At 37.8% G+C, this 24523-nt stretch overlaps 1 protein-coding gene across 4 annotated transcripts in view; it reads right to left on the bottom strand.

Annotated features, from left to right (window-relative positions):
- LOC146596304 (bifunctional methylenetetrahydrofolate dehydrogenase/cyclohydrolase 2, mitochondrial-like) overlaps positions 1 to 24523 on the bottom strand; it is a 59043-nt gene that overhangs the window by 16459 nt on the left and 18061 nt on the right. The window contains exons 6-8 of one of the 4 annotated variants that reach the window (XM_085304095.1): positions 21003 to 21095; positions 14351 to 14476; positions 1125 to 1214 (exon numbers count right to left, since the gene is read on the bottom strand). In XM_085304095.1, coding sequence (XP_085160221.1) covers positions 1125 to 1214; positions 14351 to 14476; positions 21003 to 21095 — 309 coding nt within the window. Of the gene's footprint in view, positions 1 to 1124; positions 1239 to 1733; positions 3009 to 3133; positions 5107 to 14350; positions 14477 to 21002; positions 21096 to 24523 lie in introns of those variants that run through there. The other 3 variants (XM_085304096.1, XR_014895762.1, XR_014895761.1) reach the window with 3 other exon arrangements.

Consider the following 24523-nt stretch of genomic DNA (forward strand, 5'->3'; position numbering starts at 1 on the left):
TCTACTTTGTTATATCACTATTTGCTATGCATGTAACTCTGGAAAAAACACATCACAGATAAATCCACTAAGCCAGACCACAAGTACTATGCATGAAACTACTGCACTGAAAAATGATCATCTTTGACTTTACACTTATAGGTGTGTACATATGTATGTAAGTATGTGTGTGTGTATATACATTACACACACACACACACACACAAGTACATATGAATGTATCTGTAACATTATACCAGTATGACAAACTACAGACAAAAAAAGAAAAAAAAGGGGGGGAACAGTAGTTTGGCTTGTTTTGAATTATGAGGAAAATAAAAAGCTTATGTATCTACTAAAAAAGCTTCTAAGACATCCTGAGATGACTTACAATTACCAGAAGATGATTTGTATGCATATTTACATTCTTTCAAAAGTACAAAGACATTAATAAGTATCATGGTTAAAATTCTCTCCTTCTTTACTGACCTGCCAAAACCTCAGTTCCAAATTGCACTGTTCTCCAGAAAGTAATGACATCACTAGCATCTGAAGTAACATCAAGAATGCTGCTTGCAGGATAAACACAGCGCTCTAGTCTCAGATCTTGGCAGGTAAATAGCTTGAGTTCACATTTCATTCGGAAAAGAAAAAGAAAGAAACGAGAGAGCTAGCATGCTGAGAAGGGCTGTGGAACCTGTGATAGCCCAAAGCAAAACTGCAACAAAGAAACTACTGAATAACAGTAATGAGAGGCAAGTTGCATTTCAAGTTGCATTTGCTGCATTCTCACTTAAGCACAGAAAGATTCAGACTAAAGAGAACTAATAGTCAGAAACTCAGAAACCAAGCACTAGTTAAAAGTAACAAAAATGACCATCAAAAGTGCAGAGGATCTACTCCAAGTAGCCCTTTTCCAGTTATGACTTGGTTTGTYAGCTGGTAAGTGCCGAGCCTGCTCCAGCTTTGTGACAGCTATTACTTCAGAGAGATTTTCAAGGCTCCATGAAAAAAAACAGCTCATCTCACATATGCAACAAATACCACAATTCAACATCGCATGCATGGCAGAAGCATTAAGGCAGTTATGATCAGGATAAAATCCACATTTTTCAGTGACAACAAACATAACAAAAAAGAAATACCTTCAGTATCATTTTTTGTCCAGTTATTCCATAATTCTGTGCTGAGGGATGAAATGGTAATAGCTGACTCTTCACTCAGTGCCCCCATTGCTGTATAATGCAAATAGATGCTTACTGTAATAGAAAAACTCAGCATGTCTATTCAAGGTTCATTTCACCCAGAAAACATGTACCCACTTAATACAATTCTGATGTAATGCAGCAAAACAATAACAGTTCTTTTTGCAGGGTTCTCACCTCAAACCTCCTTTTGTCACAGCATAATTACAATTGTGGAGAAACAAACTGTTATTTGCAGACTTCCAAAATACATATCCATTCCATTCTCAATTCTACTACCTTATGCAATTTATCACACAGGTACCCGTAATGTATTACAGACAACGTTACACCTACTTACTGGTCAAAGCAGTTTCTTCTAAAAGAAACTGAATTATACCCTATCAGTTAAAATTTCATCCAGGCTTAAAATAACTCAAATAATTAAGCTTCACAATATCTTCATATCTTTTTTCCCTGCCCCCATCCCCTGCTTATTTCAGAAGGAGTGAACTACTGTTCAGTAAAGCCTTGTATTTTATGACATGGAAAAACCTCTTCCAATCCTACCTTTCAGCAAAATATAGATTAGCATTCCAAATGCCATTGCAAGCAGCTGCTTTAACACCTTCTCAACTCTTCTTTCCAGATGACTGGTTTGCTCTGCTTATCTGTGCTCCTCGTGATTTCTCTTGCACTTATATACCATGAAGCGTCATCTGCTGTTCTCACCAATCAAAAAAAAGGTGCAACTGGCAACAACCTCAAGCCTCGAGGCAACCACACATTTATTTAGGAAACTGCTATTATCTAGCAGCGGGATCAGGTTTTCTTTTGAAACTCTAGTTTCCTATTACCTGTGGGCATAATCGTGCATGCAAAGTTACAGTTTTAAGGAGAGATCTCGTATCTGCCAGAGCAGATCCACAGAAAACAGCAAAACAAAAGTTAACAAAACCAAAAGTGGTGCATTGCAATGAATGTGATCTTTCTTTCCCTGAGCAATGTAGGTCTTACACTACTTCTAGAAGGACTATCAGTATTCAGGATGCTGCTGTGGAGCCGAAATGGTCCCTCCAAATGGTATAGAGGCAGCCAGATACACTAGAGCAGATTGAATGCTACTGAACTGAGCCTTTCTGACAAATGTAGGAACAGCGATTTTCAACTCTCACCCAAGCAAAGTTAGCAACTTTACCCTAGCAACAACTTTCATTTTCCAACTGCGAGCTCCAGGCAGTAAAAACATTTCACAATGTCTTTGTCTTTTTCGGCAAAATCTTCTGATGCTCTAAAAACTGGTTAGCTGGAATTTATCCCTCTACACTCCTCAGTGATCTAACCACTTTAGAAGTTTAGGAAAAACACAAGCTAGTTATGCATGTTTTAATTAAGTGTTCTCCTGTTTATGGACTGCATTCCAGGAGGCTTTTCTCTTCCTTAGGTAGCCCGAAACACATGCTGGCACCCTGATAGCATGCAGCTTCTGTACTCTCCACATTGCTGTCAATGTTCATGCCTACCTGGATAACCTCTGCTGTCAGTCCCAAGCAGGGAGTAAATCACACGAGCCCTGCTTTCAACACACATAAATACACAATGGGAACTTAATCCTACTTGAATCCAAGAGGTGGCTTCACAATTAGGCAATAGAGCTGGGTGCGGTATGCCTGTGAGAAGGGTTCAGTGGATGAGGCTGTGCCACTATCTGCCACAGGGCATCCATGCCTGGATCAGACCTCACCAGGCTCCAGTACGTGAGCATGCTTTTCAGGCTTGTGACAGCTGCCAAAATGAAGAACATATTCGCACATAGGTGTCCATCAGCACTGAATATAGCATACAGTCAAGTAAAACCTCAATTTTACTACTTTTGTGCAATACTAATTCATCCATGAGGACTGAAAAGAGAAAAAGAGCTGAAGATGCAAAATAAACTGTTTGTAAGATATGGAGGAGTTACTTATTCAAGTGACACAAGCAAAATGGCGCAAATAGTTATTCTGCCAAAAACGCAGAGAACATTTTATTTAAAATAAACAAATTGAACACGAATCTAGGACAGCAATGTAAACAGCTGAAAAACGGTAATGACCAACTAGTGAAAATCCTCCAACACTCCACTCCTAACAGAGTAATAAAAAACCCCACAAATCCTGTTTTAACACATTTCTAGCAAAAATACTAGCATAACAGTGATCAAGTTTATTCCTCCTTTATCAACAACAGATTGACCAGCTAGTGTATTATCTTCATATGCCCTCATACTGCTAAAATTTATACCACTGCTCAAATTTAAACAGATAAGCAAACATCTGCAAGACTGGGCTCATATATTTAGAAATGATTCTGTCAATCTCCTTTGCAAAATCTGCATTAAACAAAACTCTAAAAAAGACCATCAGAAGAACAATCAGTACAGAAGCAAAGCTCTATATTTTTTATTGTAGCAAGTACATTTTTTTTTGTTGAATGGAAGAAGTATTTAGCCACACTTCATTTTTCTTCCTTTCAGGCAATCTATAATCTACTGGCAAACATGAAAGGCTTTTGATTAAAATAAATCAAGGTTATCCCAACTGAGATAAAAATTTGAAGGTGATGGACCAATCTGATTCCCAATAACTTCGGTGGGAACTGCAGTAGGTTCTTCATGTTAATAGGCATACACTACATCAAACTGACTTTTCACCAGTAACTCCACTCCAACTTTTATATTGCATTAAACTATTCTAGATTGACCTTTGGAACTAAATGTTTAGGTGAAAAAAAAATTATTGATGATCATCCTTCCCAGCTTTTATTTTCTTTTTAGAGCAGGCATCTTCTTATTCTCACATAGTCCTTTGTAAGCAGTAGAATAATGAGGTCAAGAACTCATAGGACCCAGTCTTGCAACAGGAACTAAGAATCCTTAATGTGATCTCATAACATAGGAGAGTATTTGACTTAAAATCCAATAGAAACATTTCATCCTGGACCAACTCTTGCTTTTTTCTTTTCTTTTTTATGTTATACATAATATATTTCCACAGTACTGGAAATTACGTTCTAATTAATAAAGGTCCTGATCCTGCTCAGTTATCTATTCACAGCTTTTTTTTGTGGGATAAGGGCAACATACACTAACACATTTTGTCAGTCATAAATTAAAATATTGAAAGAACAGTTCAGGCCTCAGTTCTAGCCACTTATTCATGCGTACTTCTTGTATACACTTAAGGTCAGAATTTAGTCCATGGTGTTTAAGCATACATGACAGTTTTAAGATGTGTAATGAACATCTGTCTTCATGTCAACATTACTGCCTGAATTTGAAACGCAGACTCCAATTTTTCACTCCTTACAGATTCAAGATTTCTGCTGTGTTTTCCAAGGAATTAAAAATTTCACATTTTACTCGAGATTGCTTCATGACTGAGGAACCCAAATCATATCTTCAAAAGAAACCAAGCATGCTGAAACCTAGTTTTCACACAGCTTGATCAACAGAGGGTCCCCCATGCTTAACTAATTTTGTAAATTGCACCACAGTCCCAGATGTACATGTATATTTGTAAATCATGCTTTGTTCTTCATTTTCACACACACAGTTGATCAACAATAACATATCTGGAAAGGCTGCACTCTCTGATTCATTTTTGCTCACAATAAATCAGGAGGAGGTAACACAAAGTATTTTAACATTTTGTAAACCACCAGGTTCAATATACTTTACATGAAAAAATAAATAAAATGTAGAAATAAATATCTTTGTAGTAAAAAATAAATGTTTTGTGTATCAATAAATAGAACAACTTGGATTCTTCTTTCAAGATAGCCAGCGTGCTCTAATAAATGAGCTTTTTAGCAACTATGAGTGTGTTCTTCAGAAGCATTGCAACAGTCATAGGTCCTACCCCTCCTGGCACTGGAGTGATAAAGCCAGCTTTCTTCTTCACTTCTAAGAGAAAAGAGAAAAAGGCATTGACTGAGAATGTTTCCAAAAAACTTCTTTTCTCCTTCAGTGGTCCATGTACGCCTAACTGTCCACAAGCATAAAGGACAATGAGTTGGAAAGTACTGGAGAACACAAGAAAAGTGTATTACAGCCATGGCAGTTTCAGGATACAATCAGGACCAGGGCTGCAAGGTAGCGTTCCTCATTTGAATGCTATTACCAGTGGGTTTGTTTCAGGGCATGATTTCACAGTCTGATCCACTTGCAGAAGGCTGTCCTTTCCTCTTGGGAGCATGAATGTTCACACAGCCTGTGGTCAGCCAGATCCAAAGTTAATCCCAGTGGAGTGTTTTGGTAAGTGGTAGTTTTCAACTTCTTGATCTGGCCAGTCAGATAGCTGTAGGAATGCTTGAGTGACACATAGGCAAGACTGTCATAAGGGGGCAATAAAGATTTGCTTCACCATATGCCAACTGTACTACCACACCACAGTAACCAGAAAATTTATGAAAGCTGGGGATCTCCTTCAGAAAGTAAAAATAAAAAACCCAAAGCTATGCGTATTCCAGAAGATTATCATTAAGAGCAGGTAACTACCACTTTAACTACCAAAACTAACAGCACAGCATCAGCAACAGTCAAGTCATCTCTTCAGCCTCTTTTCCTCCCTCTAGCTTGCAGCTTCTAATAAAAATATTCAGCAATCAGAGAACTGCCGCAAGAGAAAGTACATTTTCACGGCTGACTTGTTTTCTGCTTTGCAGTCTGGACAAAGAGCAAAAGACAAGAGTTGTATCTGAGGAAAAACAGATTATAGTGAAATCCATTTTTCATCTTTAGTCATTAATATTCAGCTCCTCCAGAGATGATTGTCTTTATATGCCTGGCTAGACCTCACTCAGTAAGTACCTTCTCCTTCTAGAATCTTTTTTTCAGATAAAAGTAATTACATCTCCAAATTTGTTTTGGGGCATTCCCTCTCATAAGCCCATAAAAGGAAACCTTTCCACTGGAAGCTCCTTGAGGCATGCAGGTTTGAACATAGGCTTTATCCTGAGATATACCTATTGCATCTTTGTCCAGAATGAAACTTCTCCCTCAGGTAAGGGAAATTTCTTTTTTGGCCTCATGCATAAAGTTACTTTAGATTATGCTGCTGTTTATGTGTGTTAGTAGGATGCCTATTTGGATCTGGAGACACAGATCTTATTCAAATTTCAAATCAAGGAAAACTCTAAGAAGTAAGTTAGTCCCAAACATGAACTATGTCAGACTATCCAAAGTAAGTGTATATCTTGAATATTCATGTCAAATAGTAAGAGATAAGTATGTAGGGCATGTTAAAAAAAAAAAAAAAAGTAGGAGAAAAAGGAAAAAAGTAGGGAAAAAAGGATTTAAGGTCGCATCTGTCTAATTAACTTCTTTATACTAAGAATTAATACAATGTAACAATAAATCATGATTTGATATTTGTATCTATTATGCAAAATGTAATCAACTGGAATTTCAGGTTACCTGTAAAAGAACTACATGTATCTGGCCAGGAATTCATCACATGACAAAATGTAATGAGTAGTTATTTGTTAATAAAGGTTAAGATTATCCAAATGGCACATTACTAACCAGGTTACTACAGAATTTTCTCTAAAATGCCATTATGAGATAATTTTTTGTTTGCTTGGAAATAGTATCCTGAAAACTCACCCCACTTGTTGCCACAGTGTATGAAATGAAGCGGGGGAGGCAGGTGCAAATTTGCAATGTAGCTGAATGCTACAGTGTGCATTGCTATTTTCAAAACATCATTTTTAAAGGGGCACACACACACATAGGGAAAAAAATTGAGCAAGCACATGGCACAAGCATGTATATTTCCATTCAAATCACTACAAAGTTGAATCTTCTATACCTGACCATGAGAAGCGATAAATGGCTGGAATATTAGGCAGCTTTCAGAACAAACAAGATTCTTGTCATTGCTTTAAGTATATTCATCTTGAATAGATGTGGTGCTTTACTGTTAGGAATAATTAGTTTTGCAAAAAGAACTATTAAAAGAGAATTTGAAAAGCTGAATATTGCTTTATTTCACAGAATAACTATTAGATTCTAGGGGTTTTTAAATTCAAAAAAAATCTCAAATTCTCCAACAAAGGTGCCTAATAACTGCATTTAAATAAGTTAACAGCAAGTGTCACTGAACTGAGCAGTAGAAGACTAAGTCTCTTGAGGAGGGCTAGTAATTATGGGTGGGAGAGTTTTAGCTACTCAGTTGACAGGTTTCACCAGATAGGCAGTTAAAATATTTGGAAAGGTAAACAAATCGCAATGTGTGTGTGGTTTTTTTTTTGTTTTGTTTTTTGTTTGTTTTTTTTTTACATTTAAATGGTAACAACGAATTAAGATCTCACTCACATGGCAGTTATTCTTAATATTCTCAAACTCAAATAATTTGTTTTCTTATTAGTTATACTATTTTGAACTACCTACCATCTGCAATTGGTGTTTATTGTTAATACAGTTACTACAAATTCCCAAGTGAATGTCATAATTATTGAAGTGTACCCACATCTGAAGTCAAAACCATAATTAACACACTAAAATATTTTAGATGTTTTAAATGGAAATAAGTTTGTTTCCATGGCAATATTATATGCTAAAGAAAGTCTTCTAATGAATATTATCTACAACATTCACTGCCTCTACTGCTAGCAACTATATTCAGAAGTAGACACACAGTGTACTGTTTTCACAAGTTGCTGCGAGTTGTTTCTCTACCCATACACTATCATTAGGAAATCATCGTGGGTCAGCATAGCAGAATCCGTATTTGGAATCAGTTAGCATACAACCACCCAGATAGTCTATTCACAAAAAGTCATCTAGGGCCCAGATGTTTAAATGAACAAAGGGCATCTAAGTAGGTGAACTATCATCTGACAAATCTCCATCTATAATAGTAAATATGGATATGGTGAATGCAATCTTCAAAGATGAATGCCAATGACAAAAGGGGGGGGGAACAAACCAAAACAATCTACCCCTCAAAAATGCAAACAGATTTTCCTATCCTTGTGCAGTGTAATAGGCCAAACACAGTCCTAGGACAGCACTTGAATGTGACAGATCTCATGATGGCAAATAAGATGTTGCACTGTTAGTTCCTTTAGAAGGTCCTGTTTATGCTTTTCAGCAATGTAAGTAGCTTTGTCCTTAGCTTTAACTCAGCTTTGTGGAGACACATGTAGTTGTCCTAGGCATTTCTCTGGCTATCCAGAAAGTGTTAGTATACAAATTAAGTGCTTATGGGGGAGGATATGCAGTTTTGCAGCATCTTTTGAAACTTAAAATCTTCCTTTGATTCTTCAGAAGAAATGAAATGTAGATTATTTCCTTGAAAAACAGGTTCCACTACTTTGCAAATAGCCTTCATTCCTAGGTTCCTTTAAAGCTAAGGACATCAGACACCTAATAGGGTTAATCACACAAACTAAGGGCAAGTCTCAACCTGAAAGCAGTTCTGGGTCTCTTGTATTTCCATTAACTGATGCAGAACAATTTCTGCCTAAGCACTGTTTCCACACAGCTTTATTAATCCTGTAGAGCTACTTTGGAATCACTGCATCCATGCAGCACTGCATAAGTGCTAATCACATGCTCAGCAATCACAGCAGATCTCCCATGCTGGGCTGCTCTGATCTACAGGTTCTGGGATTTTTCTCACCATGCACTATGGGATGCTACTACCAGCCACCATCTCCCTAATTTCTCCCAGTTCCTTCTTTTTGATAGTATTACCCTTGCTCTTACTGAGTTAATTTTAAAAGTACTGTAAATGAAATGCAAGAAAATACGGGCCAGGACTCTAATCATCATAGAGCTTTCCTCCAACAGGCTGCTACAAGTAAATCTTTCCTCATCCTGTACCTGTGAAAGGCAGACAACAGAAACATCTCAGGGACAAAAATGAAACAGAAAGTTATGCAGAACAGCTACTTTTGCATTCAGCTGATTAGCACAGAGAGGCAGATGGGATATTGCTGTAGCTTTTGGACAATGAGCAGTAGCAGCAGAAATTCAAGATATCAAAGATGAATTCCTTAAACACCTGCACAAAGTACTCCTCTGTGAAGAAGTACTCAGATGTTTTCAACCCAGGACCTGTCTGCCAACAGTTAGCTATCAGTCAGTCTGCCCTTCTGACAGCCATGAACAACCAGCATTCCTATTTAGCTAGCTATTGTTCTTGATAGTTAATCATTCTTTTACAACTCTCCTTAGCTCAGACATCCAGCCATTGCAATAGGTAGCCTAAATAAGAAGGAAGTGAAGCATGCTAAGATTTCAAAATACATAGAATGTATAGAAAGCTTACAAAGCTTGCAAAATAAAAACTTTCCTTTTCTTAGCAGAGAGTAGCAATAGGAAAAATTCCTCTGATTTTTGTTTAGCAACAATATGCAGCAATAGTGAAAGCAGCTGGAACACCTACATACTGTTTTCATGACCGCTATTGGAATAAGCTATACAGAGATACAGTTTGGAAAGGATTCAAAGGTCTGAAAAGAAACCTACAGCCTGGAAAGATAACACAACAGAAGCAAGGCAGCAGCAAGCTCGGATTAAGTATTTCTGTATCCTGCAGGCTGTAAAGAAGATGCAATTTTATGTCACCAGCACCATTTCCACTAAGAAGTTGTCTCAGAAGATATTCATGGTAAATTTCTTCAATTGTGCATGCTTGAAGGAACTTGTCTACTTACCCAATTCTTTTGTAATAGTTAGCCCTGCAGCTGTTCAGGACAGGATATATTTCCCATTTTTTGTTAAATCAATACATTCATTTTGGTACAGGTAATCCATTCAGAAGTAATATGTGATTCTTGTCCATTCTTTCCTTAATAGTATCAAACACTTAGTTTCCCTGCATTCGTTATGCACAATCATCTCTCATTGAAAGAAAATTCCTAACACATGCCAATCACCTTTGACCACACTGGTCATTTTGCTGAGGCACCCTCTTTTGCTGTTCAGTATTGGGAACCTCTCTCTGCTCCTGGTAGCATCCATTCTCCAGAGTCTCTTTTATGCGATCTAGTTTGTGCAAAATACCCATGAAATAAAGAATACTCATTTATAAAACACTCCATTAGTACTACAAGTACATGAGGTATGAAATTTAAAGTCAATTTTCTTTAATATAAACGGGCTTTTTTTCTATATAGGTATGTAATAAAGGCATAAACCTGGAAAACCAGCTCTACCACCTGCTTTGTCAGATATGGGAAGAATCAAATTCATAGATCTAGGTAACAAAAGCTCTCTTGCTCTTTAAAACAAACCACACTACATTCCTGTACACTGTGGTTTTATGGGCCTTTCAAGTTCAGTTTCATTTAATATTAGTGAAATTTATTTTTGACAACATTTTTGCCCTATGCTAGGAAGATATGTGGATCCCATAAAGAGCGTGATACAATTCTGCAATAATACCACCTAAGGAAAGCTCCTCATAAGCTATCAAAATTGCAATAGGAATTGCAATTAAAGTACAGAAGCTCCTTCCTCACTGCATTACAAGCCTCCATCACTATGTATCATAGAATCATAGAAYGGTAAGGTTGGAAGGGACCTCTGCAGATCTAGTTCAACCCTCAGCATAGCCCACACGGGGACTGGACCCATGACCTTAGCATTAGCAGCATCATGCTCTAACCAGCTGAGCTAAACCTGCCCCCAATCTACAAGTCTTATAAATCTAATCAGGTACTACCATGAGCAGGATCACTTATGGGTGATGGCAGTGTACTTGGCCATCAGACTGCAGAAGATCTGCAAGTTAGTTCTTGGTACACAGCTCAAGAAGGACCTGTGAGTCCAGAGCTTCTGAAAAATGGCCACTGCCACTTTGCAGGCATATTACAACCAATGGGCAGGTACTGGAGCAGGGGCAGCACAGAGGCAAGCAGCTCTCCACTGAGGCACCTCCATCACAAAGGTTAGCTGCTACACCAGTGTGTTACTACCCTGCTCTACCAGTCACTCCTGGAAATTGTGCTCCACCCAATAAAGCTGTTCCGGTTAAATGCTCTCTGTAAGTTGCTGCTTTATTTCATGGTCCTTGTCTTTCTAGCCCTTCTTCCCCCTCAGCTTTATTGCTGTGGCAACAGAAGTCCTATAAAACAGAGCCAGGTACACCCACACATGCATTATTCTGTCTGTGGAAACATTTTCTTCCTCTCTGTGACTGAAACTTGCTACCTTAAAGTAACTTTAAAAATTTCACTGATAATAATCTAAGGATGACACCACTTCATCCTACTGTGGCTCCCAGAAGTTATGGAAATCCCCTCTCTGGACGATACATTTTGCCAAATTCCCAAAATAAATAGGGGTACACTCAACACGCTGTGCTGGTTGTTTATAGGGAGATGCATAATCAGTCTGAGGCATCCTAGCAACATCAGACTTGGTACCTCAGGGCTTCACAACTTACTTCCACAAGCACACTGCTTTTTAGGTATGTTGGAAGTCCACATATAAGTAGTCTCAACAAATCTTTTCTACAAAAAGTAGACTCCTTTTTTTTTTTTTTTAATGTGGTGAAAGTTTAAAGTGGAAAAATAAAGAGGCTATATTAAAAAAAAGACAAATATAGTATTTAAAGGCACTTCACAGTACAGCATGGGATTTTTGCCCGGAATGAATGGTTAACCCTGACAAGCAATGTGTATGCATGCTATGACTAACAAGTCAAATAATTCAGCAGCTATAAAAAAAAATGTGGCATGGACAAGTGTGTTTGTTACAGCCTAACTATTCGAAGTAAACTTAGCAATCTTAGTGTTCCTTCTCATAGTGAAGTTTAAAGTACAGCTGAAGCATATTGCTTGGCTTGAGTGTGCATACACACACAGAACAGCCGAGGTCTCTCAGCCCACTGTGGCAAGCGCTGTCAAGGAAAAGGTCTCTGGCTGTGAGTGAGTGTATGCAACTCAGTTGCCTAGAACATAAATCAAATAAATGCAGATTTTAGAATACCAAGTTAATGATTTCAAAACTTATTTTGGACAGCTATTGAATTCTCTTTGCTTGTAGTAGGAATTTATTGTCAGGTAATTTCTGACGCAACAAAACCTTGCCTTGATTTTAAGAACGGACAACATAAAACAAGAATTTTAATAACATTAGTTTGTTGTTAAAGACATGAAAATAAATTTCAGTTTCAAATCTACTTCAAGAGATTAGAAGACAGTATTCAAGTGTTGCTAGGATATGACAACTGAATGAAAAAAGGTTGTCATGCATCTAACAAAGTGCATTTCTACCACAGGAGATTTTCAGTCAGATCACCTGGTGAAGTTAGCCATCCTAAACCGTTTGTTATAAATTAAGTTTAATCTACGACCATCCAGTGAAGCCTCCGCTTTCCCTTCACCCCCCCCCCCAAAAAAACATTTTTCTACTTATAGAAGGAAATTATGAGAGAACAGATATTTGCAGGCTGAGTTGTGCTAAACAGGTGATCTATGCCAGGGCAACCATTTATATATCTGGTCTCAAACTGCACGATCATTACTTGGGTTTAAAAATGAATCCAGTCCAATGATGAGATGGAAAGTATATAATGATTTAGTAGACAAATATACTAGCTTGTTCCCTTTCATAACTACTTTGTCAAGTAATTTGCAAGGGTGATTTACTTTTTAGTGTTTAGAACTGTATACACTGGAATTTTCTATACTAGTGATTTAATGAAACTTTCACCGATACCAATGAACAACAATTTCCCTTTGGCAATGCACTGTGAAATGCTACATGGAACTGTAGTGGCATAATCCAAGCTGAAGTTCCTCCCTCTTTTTTGGATCTTCCCTCCCCCCAGGTAAAATCCTAAGAACAACCCACAGAAGACATGACAAGACATATACAGTGCATTGCTTAAACTCTGAATCATGGCCTGGCCATTGAATTTAGGCCTATATTACATTCAGAAAGTCATATACAACAATCGAAAAACAAACAAACAAAAAAACCCAAACACAACCAAATTCCTGAATGTTACATTTTGTTTTTTCACATCTCCTAAAACAAAATAGAAAGATCTTGAAAATTCCTTCTACTTCATTTTAGTTCAGTTCTGAATAGTTTAAGCACCTTTTATTTGTGATTGTACAAGCAGGACAACAGCAGAAATACTTCTGTTGTATTTTAAAGGTATTTTTCTGCTGGAGGTCTATTTCAAACCTGCAGTTATTCATTTCCAAAGATAGGCTGGGACAATCACTTAGCTACACTCGTGCAGGTAATTTTGTTGACTTTAATAGACAGGTATCATTTATGAGCAAAATAAGCAGGAACTGAAGCAGTGATGTAATTTCATGTATATGCAGCAGGCTGGAAACTTTTCGAATATAATTAAGCTTTGAGACAGTATGCCAGCCAAGATTTTAATAACCATGGAAAAAAAAAAGTGTGAGATTTTCATACTTATCAAAATAAGGAACTGTTGAGAACCATTAATAATGTGGGTAAATGCCATCTAAGCTTCCCACATAGCTCTGCCAATAAGCTTTAATTTTCAGCTGCAAGAATCCTGCTATTCCAGTTGGGAGCTTCTCCAGAACAGAGATATTTAATCAAGTTACATTGTGAACTTGCTCTGCAACACATTAAACATAAAAAGATCAATATGTAACATGATTTGTTATCTCATTTAGGCTTGCCTGGACCAAGGTTTTCAGGAGCTTAAGATCAACCCACATTAAACCTTAGAATAAAGGAAGCTTCTGAAGCAGAAATTAACATTTCAAATGTAAGTTATAGCGAAAATCTAAAATGATGCATGAGAAACTGTGGTATGATAATACTTGTTATGAACAGTGATAGACCCTACGTTTGTAAAAGAGTAGAAACCATTTTTATAGTATACTCGTGACACACTAGACTGATTCACAAAGGAGTATGGAAACTCGGAGAGAAGCTTCTCTGTCGAATCGCTACGACAACACTGCTGTTAGACACCATCTACATCTTCTCAAGGTAGCCAATATATGTAATTAAAAGTAACACTTTCTCTCTTAAATAAAATATGATTTGTTTAGAGCAGATATGTCAAAATTAAAAAACAAGAAAACAAACAAAAAACTTCGAATGAGACAATCTATTCCAAGTATTTATCAGTAGTGAATACCACAAACTGGAATATATTTGCCCAACAGGTTCATATACGAAGTATTTCACTCACCTTCAAAGTCCACGTCCCCTACTAGTTTTGTCTTTCCTGTAAGAGGATCATGGATACGGTTGATGCCTATGTCAATCACAGCTGCACCTTCTTTAATCATATCAGTTGTAATCAATTTTGGAATACCTGGAACCAGCAAGATATACTTGATTAATGTGGCCAGATAGTGTCAGGTCATCAGTTCCCAATTACAGCAAAGGGTGAGCATACATATGTGTGCATGCATGGAAAGACGTTTCTTTCACTGACATTTTTTTTCCCTATACGTAGGAAACAAGTTTTCTACTTTTACACAGTTTGTAAGTATCAAGAGAAAAGCTGACATTTCTTTAATATGAGAAATATGAGTAAATATTTTTAGCTAAGCCTGTAGTCATAAACAGCCAAACACAATGATGATAAAAGATGTGCTGCTGGTTTGCATCAGTAAATCACTTCTATAGCATTTCCAAAGAAAACTGAATTATAACTACGTGTTGTGATCCACAAGAAATGGTTACTCTTGTCAACGGTCCAGTGATCAGAAGTGTTGGGAACTACCGAAATAAATTCTGTATGATGTTATCTCCATAGATTTTTGGGGAGATCTTTTCTATTTTAATATCTGCTTTGAACTTGTGTTATTTTCCTTGGCTTTTCCAATTTCCTCTATACTTGTTAGATGCATGACAATTCAAGCTGTTACTTGAACAATATACACAAACTACATGAAATACCACCAATACAAAACAAATGCTAGCATGATGAGAGAATTTATCTATGCTACCAGCTTATTTTCACTTCCTGTGAAAAATCTGGAGCAATTCTAAGTGGCAGAAAGCTAACAAGAAAAAAAAGGCTAACTCAGATTTACCTATAATAAACAATATCGAGCCATTTTTTCCCCTTTTTTGCAAATATCAGGTTTTGTATATTGGAGAGAAATGGCTGACTTAAGTAAAGCTTTTTCCACATAAGCTTCTCACATCAAGTATGTTTTCTTGGCTTGCTTGTAAAATCTGTGTACCCAGATAATTGGCACCAATAGTTTACCATCAGAATGAAAGTGTGTGTTGAGAGGGTTCCACAAGGGCCAGGTATTAACTTAAAACGTCACTAATGTGGTGGAAGAGAGAATAGTCTTATTAAATGTGGATAAGACAAAGCTGGAAAATACTTTAAGCAGTTTAGCTTAGATTACAACTGACACTGGCAAAAAGAAGAAAATCATTGAAAATGATATCAAATTCAACAGAAATGAAGGCAAGASACAATATTTACATATAAATAGTTATCCTGCACAAAGGCAAGATAGCAAACTACTGGTTAGACAGTAATTTTTCAGAAGAAAAAAACAAGGCTTACAACACCAACTGAACATAAGCAGATATAATTATGCTATTGCAAGAAACAGAAATCCTGATCTATTCAACATTTTAAGATCTCATGTGGCATCCCGCATTTTTTCTGTGAATGTCAGACTTAGCTGATTATCTGTCCACATCTCTGTAGAAGACCAACAAGAACCGTCTAAGCACTATAATGAAAAAGTGCAAAAAAATAGCCTTTTTGACCTCATGACAATTCTCAAGGATTTTTTAAAAAAATGTAGGAAAGAAGAAAGGAACTATCCATCTTCCATGTCCTTGATTGACGGGATGCAAAATAATAGACTTAAATTTTCCTTGCCACACAGACACTGCAGAATGTTCCAACCACAAGAACAGATGAACACTGGAGCAGGCATAGCCTGGGGAGAAAATAAGGTCTCTGTCAGTGGAGGTCTTAGAAAGCAGATTGGACTACAACATCAGAAATTTTACTGTCTTGTGCACTAGGATGGATTGGACAGAATTTCAAAAGATCTTTCTTGCCCCGTTTTTGTGTGATGTCTATACAGACGTAGGGAAGCAGAACTGTGAAGACCTTCTAGATTCAAATACCACTGACATGCAGGAGACGATCTGCTTAGTGTCTTCTACCCTTCATGTAACCAAGCCATTGACACTTAACAAATACATTTACCAAAATCTGTTCAGGGGTGGAAGACGATTCCTGAGACTGAATCTGAGAAAACTGAGGCTCTTCTACATTAATTCCTATTATAAAAGAGCATACAGTGATATTGTCTTTGGTTGAAGAAACACGCTCAGGTATTAATTAAGTTTAGAAGTATTAATGGGTACTCCCGTAACACCAAGCTTTTACAGGGTAGCTTCTAGATAAGACCATGTTCTATCACTTAGAGTAAATGAAGAGACCTACACACTTGACTAAAAAGGGCCTGGCCTCAGCACTACACATTTTCACCAGCTTCCAGTGGTCTGTATCTAGAGTGTCCTGAGGCATGACTCTTGCTATTAAAAAACTCCAGCTAAAACAAAATGCTGCAGCAAGTCTCAGCTTTTACATACAGAAAAAGATTTCCTCAGCTCCCTGCAGAAGGGCTCTATTCAGCCCTTGTTTAAATTCAAAGCACCTTGGCATTCATGCCACATGTTCAACATTCAGGACCTAAAAAACCTAAAAGGTCACTGAAATTCCAGATAGAAAACATGAGTAAACGGCCTTGTATTTCCAGTCAGCACATTTCAGCTATCAATCAAAAAGATAAGCCTATGCATGGCTAAAGACACCAAAAGAAAGATTTAGCTATTAAAACGACATTTAAGTAAAAAAATAACTTCATTATATGCACAATCTGACCTGAGTATTAGCGAAAGGGATGGCACAACACTGCTTTCTTAGAGAATAGGCTTTGACCATAGAAGTCTTCCACTTTCTGAAGATCATTGCCACAGGGCAGTTCAAACTGCAAGCAGTACCACATATTTACTTTCTGAAGATCATTCTAATCTAGCTTTCCAAACATGCTGAAGTGAGAAGTAGTAGTTTTATAGCACGCTCAACTTGATGCACAGAAAAGCCTTGTTCTTCAAAAATAAGAGTTCAGCAGGAGCCCTCCTTGCAAACAGTAGTTTTAATTAAAGTAAAAAAAATATTCTAAAACAAACATAGCAGTAGTGCTTTACAAAGAGCAGTATGACTTGTGACCAGAGATCTGAAAGTTCATTCCTGGACAGATGCAGAACAAATTAGACATCTCCTCAAACATCAAGGCAAAACAGTATTTGAGACCAAAGCAACTATATGTTATTAGAGATCCAAGAATGTAAGATGTTTATATATCACCTTCATTAGCTTCTCATAACTTAAATGCAACAACAGCAATCTTTCCCGTATATCCACTTTAAACCACCTCCTAAATTCTTTCCTACTATACAACATCTAACTTGACTTCAAAGTTGGAATTTTCTGTCTCTTAAGTTCTATATATTTTGCTCTGCTTCTTGAGTGATCCCCTTGGATCTATCTCTACGCCTTGAGCAGAATGGAGATACTCTATTACCAGGGTAGACAGAGAAGGAATCTAAACTACTCTCTCCCTGTCAGAGCAGATTTTTAAAGGGCGAGAGGGGAGGGGAACAACAGCAAACAACAACAAACCTAAAAGAATGCAAATTCATATGTTTTTGAGGCTCTGTAGTTTTATTTGAGGCAAATGTTGGTGTACAAAGGCTTTGGCTTCATTTAAAGTACTGTATTTCAACCAGTCAATCATCTGGAAATGGGTGATGTAAGAATGCTCTTTGCTTTCCATTTCTTACTCCCCCATAGGACACAAGCTTGAAACTCTGCTTAAGCAAGCCAAGACCTCAAATTCTTTCTTATGCCATTTGATAACATCTGGCTATGTCTACTTCATCATACTCTTATGCAATCAATTGCAAGCTGGCTGGTAATTGGATAATGCTTTAGTCTTATGGGGGTAAATGATCTGTGTCTGATAGGGATGAAAGCATATTAACGGAAGTTACACAGTTACACCCTTTATAAAATGGTTTGATAATAGGCCAAATACTTAATAGCAACAAATAAACTAACCCTCAAACCAAATGAGCAGATCTATTCACTTAAGCCTACTTTACATTCCAAGTAGAATGAGATAAACATCAGAGCACCTATTACTAAAACGCACGAACTGTAGAATGCAGGAAGATCTTCTATTAGTAATCCTGTAGAAGAAGCTGAACTATACTTTATAGAATATATTATGCTAGCTTATATACAAGGATTGTAAAATATCAAACTCCTAAGGAAACTAACCAGTCACTGGCTTAATAAAATATAGTCTGTCATATTAGCAGTTCCCATATAGGAGGACCACAGCTCACGTCCTGAGGGACACCGCAAGGAGTCCCAGAAGAATTTCATCTAACATTTGCCACCCCTAACCCTTCCTCTCTTCGCCCTCCCCTTCAACTCTGGCAGGAAGATGAGTCTTCTCTCTCAACTAAGGCAGACCTGAAAGTTGTGACAGCAGCAAAATCACGAAAGCAAAGACTACTTACTGCCTTCGTCACCACTCCGTAAATACTGCAGTAGCTACACAAACACCACAAAGCTGCACTTTCTCTTCTGCAATGTGCCTGGGCTGATGGTGACAGAGGAGCCCTCATGGGATGTCTGCATAGGCAAGGACAGTGGGCCGGGATTGGGACCAAGAAGAAAAGACCATGGTGGGATTCCAAGTACACGGTGTGCTTATTAGAAAAGTTATGCTTTTATTAGAAATGCAAAAAGTTTCATGGCATTGAAAGGGTCTAGGAAGCTCTAGCTGGAAGCCAGGATGCAGAATTTAGGGAAGGCTAGGCTGGACAGGAGCAGCTTTTTTGGAACTTGGGATGCAACGAGCGGAAAGGGAACAAGGAGGGAAGGAATAAATTGCATGGATAATTGCATTCAAGAAAGCTAGGGTGCAAAAGCTGGGGGTAACTGATGGGACAACTTATAAAGACAAGCATTCTCAAACTCAGAAGTAAAAAAGGAACAGCCTGCAGGGAAGCGTTTTAGAGCCCTAAATGCAAGTGAAAGAAGAACCCCCTCAGACAGAGTACTGCATCAGGCTGAACATGCTTACTTTAACAAATCATCAAACTAGGGGTCAGGTTGCAGGTAGCTCTTCTAAAAGCATTAAATAGGAAGAGCAAAACAGGCATCCCCTTCTTATATACACACAAAGCTTTCTCCCACTTGCACTTCTTGCACAGTGGCCTATGACAGCAGCTGTTCTACCCAGCAGGGTAAAAGTTACCTTCCTTGTGATCCTCACTGAACAGGTCCCAAACATTTCCTGGGAACGACAAGCATTACCCCAAACGTACAGTATGTGCTGTTCCCACGTCACAGGGAGAACTTTCCCAAAGTGTAATCCTCCCCTGAGCTCCCACTGGGGCAGGGCCACCTACTGTTTACACAATCTAGCCCTAGGTTTTTTCATCATTCCAAGTATATCTCACATTGTGTAACAAGTGTTGTATCATGCTTCTGTTACAGGTAATATGAAGAGAAAAATGTCAAGAACAAACATGGCTGAATTGGTACTGAATAGTTTTAACTGTAAGCGTAGCCAATGACAAACTGTGTTCAGCACAAAACCAGAACCTATGATTAAAGCAGAAGCAGTGAATTTCAAAGAAGAGTTGCTAGTTTTTTCCCCACTTAGCACACACATTATTATTTTTTATTCTCAGTGTATGAATTCTGGTTAGACCAATAGTTGAGTAATCACATGTGCAAGAACTGAGCTGTTTCTTGTTCCTGACCTGGCATAAGAAAGAGATAGTGCAGTTAAGCCCTGAAGGAAAGCAACACATCACTTCAACGGGAAATGATGAGCTTCAGAGATACACCTATCTGTCTTCATCTAGAAAGTAAGTTAGCAAGACTTTGTCATAAGGATGGTGAACAGGGAGGAAGGGAGGACAAAAGAGCAAAGATACAATCCACCTGTGGTCCTCTAAAGCCATCTGAGAGAAAAAAATGTTATGAACTGAAAGGGGATATAGAAATTTATCAAGTTTCTTAATAAAAAAATTATTTGATTGATTTGATTTGATTTGAATTGATTTAAATTTCTATTAATAATACCAATACAAATTAAAAACAAAGGCTGCTCAAAAATAGAGCTCCGCTTCTTTCTTTCTTATAGACAACTCAAACTGAAAGTATTTCACTCTGCATTCCTCTAAGAGCATCAACACAATGATCTTTCAAAGCCTCTCCTTTTGGCAAGTACTATTATCTTCCTCTTCACATGGTAATTACAAAAAAATCAGAGACAAAAAAAACATATGTGTCACTAAAACTACCATTTAACTATCAAGATTACCCTTAAATCTAACAGCACAAGAAATATATCATTGTTTTATGAATGCAGACTCCAACCGATTTGAAGAAACCCTCCTGTCAACATTTAAATGACTCATGATTTTTGCACTGTAGAGAGAATGTTTTAATTTACATAATTATACCTGTATAAACTATGCACTGACTGGTTCCCAATCTGGAGTTCACCCTGAAGTCTCCCCAAGGGAAAGGTGTCATATGTGATGAGAAACAGTTTGAGTCCACAAATGTAAAGGGCAAGAACAAAGAGCCAAATCACTTGCCCCTCTTACAAGAAAACCTACTCACTGCAACACCCTCAGCAAGCATGAACATCGATTATTCAGTGAGACAAGTAAAACAGCTGGTAGTGTCACCAACACAGACATCAATCTTTACAAATTTTAAAAATTGTCATTGGAATATGACAGACAATTGATATTACCTGCAGCTACTATTACAATGTCAGCGAGTTGAGTGTGGATCTTGAGCTGTTCCTTTGGTGTGTATCTGTGAGTAATGGTCACTGTAGCATCACCTGAAATTTAAGAGATGTACAATTATTTGATACATGTAAGATTCCTGCATGGCATTTATTATCAGGTACAAATGAATTATTTTGGTTACACTAAGAACAGGACAGATGCTCACAGATTTATCTTGGGATGCATCATTTATTTTAGCATATACAACATCTGTGTTTCACATATGAAAAAGTGCTTATCCTTAAAAACCAGCACCGGATTAATGCATTCATACAATGTAGACTAATTTATTCCTCGATCAGCTTCACTACATTTAGTGAAATTACAAGGAATGACCCCAGCACAGAATCTGGTGTCTACCCTATTAAACACATTTTCCGTAATGCACCATAAGACTAAATTGTTTGTGACAAAATAAAACACCAAGCGCAAGGTGACCATGTTTTTACCTTGGTCCTCAACCACTTTCATCATTCATCTGCCCTCCAGTTCCCTAGATACCTCCCTTGACAGTCATACAGACAAGAAAAACCACCATGGCCTTCCCTGCCTCTGTGACCAAACTCTGTAAAAGGGTTATCCTGGAGTCAAAGTTTAGTCTTTGTCCTGTGTTTTTGACAGACTTCTGAGTGTTTAAGGACTAAGTGGTAATTCAAATTAAGTGAACTAGCATTACTTCTTACTGCTATTTCCTCCCTCAAGACTTAAGATGGTTAATCATCTGGCCAGCAACAGAAGATGACAACCAAGGCTCTTCTCTTTGTAGGATCTGATTGCATAGGGAGTGAGTCTAGTAGCTGTGGCAACAACGGCACTCTGAGGCCAAGATTCTTTTCTTAAAAACTCTGCCATATTTGCATGCAAGCAGCAGATAGTGAAATCTCTCTCTTGACTGGACCAAGAGATGGAACACACAAGGAGAGGCATTCCTGAACATACACATGTAACACAATTAACAACAGTATCAATATTTCCCTTTTGCCAGGAACTGGAAATATCTTCATCAGCTACTCTTCAGGGAGACCATATTAAGTGTAGAGACTGAAGGAGGAGAGGTGGTGACTGAAGGAGAAGAGTGATCAAAGATGAGGGAAAAGGGCAGAGAAGGCAGAGCGCAGACAAGTTGAAGAGAATTAATGAGGTGAGGTACAGATCAGATCAATCAGACGCACTCCTGAGGAATCAAACATGGTGGCAGTGTCTGAAATGGCAAAAACTTTTAGTGGTTAATAATATGGTATGATATATGATCTGTATATTTCTAACCAGATGGATCTGAGAATGTTTATCACTGTAACCACTTCAAGAATAAATACACCAAATGTGTATGTTCTTCCACAGACTTGAAATACAGTAAATAGTCATTTTACATAGCTCAAATACAGTAACAGGAATAGAACAGAATGGACAAAAAGGTGCTAGATTTTTGCAGAYGTCTTACCATCTCTTGCATCTCCTGATAAAACAACAATTGCTGAACTCTGACTTAATACCAGAATAGGAAGTGTTTGAAGTGATCACAAAGGAAAGTCCACAACATTTTGGGCAAACTCAGAAGCTCTGGGGCTGGCTCCTGTATGTATGCACATTGCTTGGCAAGAAGCTACAAAANAAAAAAAAAAAAAAAAAAAAAAAAAAAAAAAAAAAAAAAAAAAACTAATAAGACATGAAAAATCTTGTTTTGGAAAATCTGTTTGATGGAGATAATGAGGAGAAATGAATACACACAAACTGAAGGCTCACGGGCATAGGGACTGAAGTCTCACACTGCATCCAAAAGCAAGTGTGGCGATCCCTTGACCTGGAAAATAGCAAAGATAACAGCTATTGAAGGAGATTAGTCCCAGATTCTGAGGCCAACACTCTCTTTCTCTCTCTCTCTTGCACTTATTGTACCACATAGGATTCATGTGCTACACTTCCTGGTCTCCACCTTTCTTTCACCATAAACTCCTAAAGCCATATTATTAACCACTAAAAGTTTTTGCAATTTCAGACACTGCCACCATGTTTGATTCCTCAGGAGTGCGTCTGATTGATCTGATCTGTACCTCACCTCATTAATTCTCTTCCTTAAGCATCTCACCTTCAACTTGCCTGCGCTCTGCCTTCTCTGCCCTTTTCCCTCATCTTTGATCACTCTTCTCCTTCAGTCACCACCTCTCCTCCTTCAGTCTCTACACTTAATATGGTCTCCCTGAAGAGTAGCTGATGAAGATATTTCCAGTTCCTGGCAAAAGGGAAGTGCAAATGGGCACGAGCAGTTCCATGAAATTAGGGGGACTGAAAAAAGTCTTTTACCAACTTTGCATAACTTCCCATGGATCTAAGTCCATCAAAAGCTTATATAGCTCACCATTCTAAAAACATCTCCTCACTAATCTTTCTTGTCATAGCAGCATCTTCACCAATACATAAAGCCTGCATGTCAATATTTCTTCAGCCTTCACAGCCTTTGGTATCAATAAAATGGTAACTCATACAAGCAAAACGTATAGGAACGTGATGGAACAACTGATCATTCACACTCTTCATTTTGTTAATGTAAAGCACCGTTTCTCAGATTGTTAACTTGTTTGCATGTCTGCCATGCACACACGCTCTTATGAGTAAGCAGCATGCAGGCTGGACAAACGGCCTAAGATTTTCTTTTTTGGTGGTCTCTTTCTCAAAGGCTTATTAAAATTAATCACTTGGCCCACTGTAGAAAAGCCATACATACTTTTTGGTGTGATGCACTTCCTGGTTATTGTTAAGTACCAAATGCTAGCCACACAAACTCAGGGACTCTCTGAAAGACCATGCTTCACACAAGAAAGCCGAGTAGACTTTTCACTGGATTCTGGAAAGAAAGGCTTCAATAAAACAGAAGGTCCTACAAAACCAATTTTAAACAGAAAAGAAGGATGCCTTATCTCAAACCAACTGTCCTAACTCCCAAAGATATATACATAACAATGTACTTTTGACTGCACTCAGCATATAGAGGCTGAGAAGAAAAAAGGGTACCAAGTCCAAAGGTACAAATATTCCCAACCTCTAAGATACAAAATAAGTGCAATTTTCCCCTGAAGATTTCAGTGAAGGATGTGTCTGTAGTCAGCTCCTGAAATCAAATAATTGCTCTCACTACCAAAAAAGATGGTCCCTACCTTCCGAATAGTGGTCCAGAAGCTTACAGACACCTCAGAAAGGGTAGGTTGTCCATTTATTTGTGATCATGTCAAAACAGAAAATATATAACTAGTTTTACACTGCTACTTCTGCTGAAAGACAACAGAGGAAGATATTTAGCAAGTAAGACTAAGTATGATACTGCCAAGTCAATCCAGTAGCTCAGAAAATAGAGACAGTCTAATGACCTAACTATACAGAACAATTTGCAATTTGTTTTGTAAGAGTACAGACAGTTTCCCTATATGACCAGATATTGCCATCTGCAGGATATTAGGGTTTCTACATATAAAACATTACAAATGAA

This window comes from Rhea americana, unplaced genomic scaffold, assembly GCF_003343005.1.
Source record: "Rhea americana isolate MKP2758 unplaced genomic scaffold, rheAme1 scaffold_203, whole genome shotgun sequence".
NCBI classification, from domain to species: Eukaryota; Metazoa; Chordata; class Aves; order Rheiformes; family Rheidae; genus Rhea; species Rhea americana.